The 6,736-nt window shown below is 38.2% G+C and overlaps 1 protein-coding gene across 1 annotated transcript; it reads right to left on the bottom strand.

The window, feature by feature from the left end:
- Nucleotides 1-783: 783 nt before the first annotated feature.
- On the bottom strand, nt 784-6,493 carry LOC120052184. The gene is made up of 9 exons (XM_038999018.1): nt 6,461-6,493; nt 6,155-6,272; nt 5,807-5,875; nt 5,411-5,467; nt 3,636-4,031; nt 3,445-3,546; nt 3,130-3,362; nt 2,607-2,676; nt 784-1,467 (listed from the first exon to the last, which is right to left on the bottom strand). The coding sequence occupies exons 1-9, from the start codon at nt 6,491-6,493 to the stop codon at nt 1,442-1,444; spliced, it is 1,104 nt and encodes a 367-aa protein (XP_038854946.1). The 3' UTR covers nt 784-1,441.
- Between the last annotated feature and the right edge of the window lie 243 nt (nt 6,494-6,736).

The following is a 6,736-nucleotide window of genomic DNA, read 5'->3' as shown; positions in this document are numbered from 1 at the left end:
TTTAATACATAATCCACACCATAATTATTAACTTGACCATGCTTAAAGAGATATGCAATGTCTGATTTGTTATTGTGACCCATCTACCAATCAGTACCCTTTATTAGGCTTTCGAAAAGCTCCCTCGTCTTTGTTGCTTGAAATTCAATACCTGACTAAGGGACCTTCCAGATGTTTTATGTATGGGGTACAGATGTATGGGTAGTTATTCAAAAATAATGTTAACCCCTATTGAGTCCATATAACATATGTGATTTGTTAAGCCAAATTTAACTTGTGAACTAATTTAGGCATGCCTTTATAAACAATCTAAATTTTCTTCCACTTTGACATTAGAGTACACCATTTTGAGGTGCTTGTTGACAAAAAATATAAATTAACTCAATTTCAATCCAACATTGTAACACAATAAAATGTGGCGAAATCCAAGGGGTATGAATACTTTTGCAAGGTACTTTATGTAGTTGAAATATTATATTTGAGAGGAGAAGAAGGCACTTGACCAACATCAGATTAGGTTTAACCAAAAATCATAAAACCCTTTTCAAAGGAATAGGTGCAACCCTTGCTCACAATTACATATTGAATGATTTATTATCTATTTCTGCTTAAAAACATGACATTCCTTATGTTTTCTTTCTTGTCTTACAGTGGCAAGAAATGGGACGATGACTGGATCAAGGCCGAGGACCGGGTTTCTCCAGTTTAACCATACTTTATGCACATATGTATTACAAACGTATTGCAACAGTGACACTTTTTTTGTTGGTTTTGGATCTGTACTCCTGAACTGTATTTGAAATTATACAAACACTATGAGGTTAGTGCAGACGATCAGCTTTTATTTGAGTGTATTTTCATCCATATCTGGTGAACCGTTTAGAAATTACAGCACATTTTGTACATAGCCCCCCCATTTTGGGGGAACAAAAGTATTGTGATAAATTCACTTATGTGTATTAAAGTAGTCGAGTATTTTTGTCTTTTATGTTTGTATTGATTCATTTCACTATGTTATTAAATATTTATGTTTAATTTCACTCTCATTTTTGACCTTTAGTCTGCCTATTTCTATAACACAATGCACATAGCTGATTATCTTATGGAGTAGATACAATGATATTTACTAAAGACAGTTAATTTGCTAGTTTAATAGTCTTTTTTTCTCCAGATCAAACGTGTTGGTCTTTCAGCCAAAGCACCCCATACAGAAGCAATCAGTTGATATAATAAAGAACAAACACAAAAAAATCAGGCTATATGAATCAGACAGTAGTAGGTCAGATGGTTGAAAATCACAGTCATAATGTGATTTGAAATGCCAATGTTTACAGTAGGCAAAAATCATTTTGTGGTCTTCGTTTTTGTTGTTAGTGACACTCTCCAGTCTCCACTGCCGTGCTTCTGAACTCGCCAGGGTATACCCTGCATTTCTGCTGCACTAGCTAACAGTAGCTGTCCGTAGTCCTGAAATAAAACACAGGCGCACTATTAGAAAAGGAGAAAAAGGTTAACATACACAGTTCTTCATTTTACCTGGGACTTTTCCAATATAGTAAAGCTACAACATTCTGTTTGGAACAAATTAATGCAAATCTGAGATTTAAAGGTCACTTGTTTCCTTCTGTATTTCTACTGGAGGAATGTTAGTTCAATGGATAAAGGTACTGGATCATTTCTTTCCAAATGCCACCCTATTCCCTTGAAAGTGCACTACTTTTGACCAGAGGCCTAGGCACATAGTACAATGTTAGGCCTAGGCACAAAGTACAATGTTGATACATTTGATATGAGCAGTGGATTGGGCTGACTAACTTTAGTACTTAGTGAATGTCTCAGTAATGAGGAAAGAATCATCCAAAGTGATGAGAATGTTGCATTTTGGGACAGCATTTTGGCCGACTGACGATGAACTTCGCAATTCATATCCAAGTTTATTATAGGCCCATAGGCTAGGCGCAGCTAGGCTATGTATTATAATACATAGGCCTACGTGTAAATCAACATAGATTACATATATAAAGATCATATATACAGTATATATAATGCTATTACATATATTACTTTACCTGCATTAAATATGTTGGATATAGGCCTACCCCTGAGTGATATTGGCATGCAAAATTTTTAGCCCATAGAGGCAGACCGTCTATCTGCTCGGTCTCTAGGCTAGTTGTCCACGGAAAGTATTTAGTGAAGGTGAAAGCCAACTAATTTCACAACTGCTTTTTTTGAATAGGCAGTGAGAATTAATTTTCAGCATTGTTGCTTATCAGGAATATGATGTGTCGAGGACCATAGCAATAGAGGTGCGGTTATGCGGCCATGTGGGTCATGGGTATAGGGGTTGAAAGGCCACATATAGACTGCTGAATGTCTATTTTTGAACTTCTAGAAGCGTCAATATCGATGTTTATATAAGCATTTCTATACATCCACTTTTTCTGCCATGAACCTTTATACCCCCCTAGGAAACCTTTGGAAGAGTTGAACTCTCATCATAGAGTCCCCCACCCCCCAAAAAATATATTTTTTTGTATCTTAGATTTATGTCTTGGCACAAATAATCCTATGCATGAATTAAACATAATTATGCAATCCCATACCCCTGGTGGCCATGGAGTACGTCCACTCAAAGAAGCTTTTTTGAAAAGTGTCCCCACAGATCATTCCGTTCTGGTAAGGGAAAAATACATATAGAAAATATATTAAATAACTTACAACAATAGTATAAACAAAACATACTATAATTCACTATGGCTGACTGGATTTGAGTTAAAGTAGGGCCAGTACATAGTGTTGACAGCAAAGCAGGTGAAAGTCAATGCAAAAGTAAGACGAGTATTTATGTTGTAAAGAGCAGAAATATTGGATGCAAGAGGGGCACAGATAAGGGGCATGGCAGGACAGTAGTGCAGGAGGCTAACACACACTGTAGCAAGAGTGGCACAGATAAGGGGCATGGCAGGACAGTGGTGCAGGAGGCTAACACATACTGTAGCAAGAGACCTGAAGTTTTAACATAGTAGTACTGGAAATAAAGTTATGTTATACAAAGTGTTGTAACAAAATGTAACATAGTTAACCTGAAGTCATACATTGGTAAATCTGAGTATAATTGATTGTTACCCTGCCAAAGTAGTCAGTTCGCTGCTCCAAAATCCGCATAAACGCCAGACGGGACATTCCTGGGGCTGACACTTTCAGCTCCTCAAAAGAGCTGAACAGATCTACCTGGTATATGGTGTCACAGTTGACAGTGGCAGGCCAGTACCCATTCTTTATCAGATCTGCCAGGTTTGCTGTCCAGGTGCTAAGACAAGTTGTGCAGGTAAGCACAGGCACTGTGACATTGTAGCGACCTTGAGGGAAAAAATGTAGTCTGAATTAATGTTTTTTTACATTGCTACATCACTGTTTGGTTCTTGTAGATATTGCACATACCATTTATTCCTACGAGGATGATATGTTTCCCAGGGCCAACATGGATGGTGCTTGTCAGGCAACCACATATCACCTCTGGTACATCCAATGGTAAGAAACAATCTAGGGACAATATTTATATACAACAATAAACAACAATACATTTGAACTTTGATATAATACAATCAGCCGCAATTTCTTTTTAAACACACCCTGTTCATGAAGTGCATATTTCCCATCACTGTGGAGGGATATGGCTGTAGTTGGAGGAAGGGGCGTGTAGAACCCCTCGATCATGGACTCTCTGTTGTGCAGGGGGAACTTTGCATGTGTAGAGACATCGCAGTCTTCGCAGTAAAGCTGTTTCGGCAGACAGTCTCTACATCGCAGAATAGCCCTTTTCACATTGCATGACTGACAGATCTTCTGAGAAGCATGCTCTGCAGCCAGCAGAGAATCTACAATCTCAGGCCTGGACTCCCTCCACCTATCCTGTGAGAGTTCCTTCCTCACACTCCAACTGTGTGATGCACCAGGCACAGCAGGATTTGAACACTCAGGGTCTTCTAAGTCAGCTAGGAGGATGTTAATTTCTCTATGAAGTATTGCTTTTTTGAAAACACAAAAATGGGAAAATGATTCAATTAAGAATATGATATAATTAATATATTAAAATGCACATAGGGCTGTAAGTGGGTGACAGCAAATATATCTCTGCACAATCTATGGTGTGACAAGCCAAAAACCTCAGCTTTGATTCTACAGTAAATTCAATTACAGGGCAGACCAAAATGTTGAGTAAAGTCTAAATTGGAATATCAAACAATAGAACTTGATCCCATCGTCAAATAGAAATTCTGAATGTTCTTAAAACAGCAACAACACACTGAGTACAAAACATTCTCTTTGCCTGACAGACTGACCAGGTGAAAGCTATGATCCCTTATTGATGTCACCTATTAAATCCACTTCAGTGTAGATAAAGGGGAGGAGACAGATTAAAGGAGGATGTTTAAGCCTTGAGACAATTGAGACATGGATTGTGTATGTGTGCCATTCAGAGGGTGACTGGGCAAGACAAAATATTTAAGTGCCTTTGAAAGGGGTATGGTAGTAGGTGCCAGGTCCAACGGTTTGTGTCAAGAACTGCAACGCTGCTGGGTTTTTCATTTACCCGTGTGTATAAAGAATGGTCAACCACCCAAAGGACATCCAGCCAAATTGACACAACTGTGGGAAACATTTGAGTCAACATGGGCCAGCATCCCTGTGGAACGCTTTCGACACCTTGTAGAGTCCATGCCCTGACGAATTGAGGCTGTTCTGAGGGCAAAAGGGAGTGCAACTCAATATTAGGAATATTTTGTACACTCAGTGTATTTTGACTACAGAGTAAACTCTCCTCAAAGGCAAATGCTTCCAGCTTCCACAATTACAGACAGTGGTTACAAAAGGAACGACACTGTGTAAACATTCCAATAGTGGATTTGAATGAATTCAACTAAGAATAATTCCATAATGTGGAATGGCAGATTGCTTCATATTAAAGGAAATGTGGAGGAAAAAGCTCTGCCAGGATGTTGTTATTGCACTCCCCTACAGAAGTATTTGGACAGTGATGCTAAAATGTTGAATTTGTCTCTACACTCCAGCATTTTAATTTGCTTTGTCGAGAAGCTACCTGCAAGTAAGCATTTCGTTGGATTGTGTTACCATCAGTATCCTGTACATACGACCAATAAAACTTGCAACTAGACATATAAAGTGCCTTCATTTCGATACGGAAAATCAGAAAAGTCTAAAAATACCCTGAAATAAAAGGTGACATTCTGTACTGTAACCTCATATCAAACATTTGATCTCAAATCCAAAATTCTGGAGACACATTTAAAAATGTTGCATCACTGTCAAAATAAAGATGTAGTGCAGTATAATTCAGTAACACCAAGATGACCCCAATTTTGAAAGTAAAACAATTTAAACATACATATTTCTTCATCAATGTTTAAAACTGGAGTGGATTCCAATCCACTGGTACTCGTCTCTAAAATAAGATATGCAAAAAAGGAAAGGGTTAGAATTAAAAACATTCAGAAGTTGATAAAGCCATTTTTGGATTTATATTAATGCTATATGGTTAAAACTATTATTTTAATAACATTGATGGTAAGTTATTGCAATAATAGCTCTCTCAATAAATTCAAGTGGTTACATTTCGCCAACCCCATCACTCAGCTTTTAACCAAAACAGGGGATGGGGAGTGTGCTTTGTTATTGTTTCAACTACCAATTACAGATTTAATAAAAATACAATAAATTAATTACAAGGCCACTGAATAACAAGGAATTGTATAGATTAATATATTCAATCGCTCATCAATACCTGATTCTTCCTCAGTGACTGGCCCTAAATGTTGCACTAGTCTGGCTCTTGATGTACTGGCCCTTGGAGCTGAAATAATTGGTAATAAAAAGGTTTCAATTCTAAAGATTTGCTGGAATTCTGACTCTCCTTTCGTTAAATATGTATTTTCATCAGAGACAACAGTTAGGGAAAGGGAAAGGTGGGATCAGACCTGCATGTAATATATTATGTGCTGTGGGTAGATGGTACTAGACCGGCCTATGGCACGGCAACAAAAGTTTGATATACTATGATACAGTATGTTTGAAAGGAAAAAGTCAGATCAGGGATCAATAAAATTAAACACCTAGACGGGATGAAACTTACCAAAAGAAGTGGATGTAGTTGCCTTCCTGGTTTGAGAAACAATCTGTCCTCTCTCATCCCTTTGTCTCCATCTGAACCTAATCCCTGGAGGCTTGTTTGTCTTTTTCTTCTTATTTTCCTAAAAAGTGCATTTCAATTATCATGGATGGCCCACTAATAAAATTCTCCCACAAGCATGGCTCGCTTGTGCACATATGGAGCACAAGCAATCATTTTATTTCCACATAAGGTGAAGTGATTTGTCAGCTGAGGAAAGGCACCTGCAGTAGTGGCTCACTCACACTGCTAACATGTGTAGAAGTTCACAAGGATGCTAATTAGTGCACCCTTGTGCCTCATGCTCAATGGGCAACATCATTGATGCTCGTGTTCAGATCATATCACGGAGTCTACGTTTAAATTCACATTTGTGCCATGTGGGGTCTACTTTGACAAACAAAAAGCAATGATAAATCATAACGCTGTGGTGCTGGGGTTGTGTTGGGAATATTTATGCACGTATGGGAGCTGTAGGGGTTACATTACCGGTAATGTAAGACTTGTTACATTACCCGTTCTGGGTTGAGCTCCTCAGCCAGTCTT

This window comes from Salvelinus namaycush, chromosome 8 (assembly GCF_016432855.1).
Source record: "Salvelinus namaycush isolate Seneca chromosome 8, SaNama_1.0, whole genome shotgun sequence".
Lineage (NCBI taxonomy): Eukaryota > Metazoa > Chordata > Actinopteri > Salmoniformes > Salmonidae > Salvelinus > Salvelinus namaycush.
Note: the sequence above shows the minus strand (reverse complement) of the source record. Positions and strands in the feature narration are given on the sequence as shown.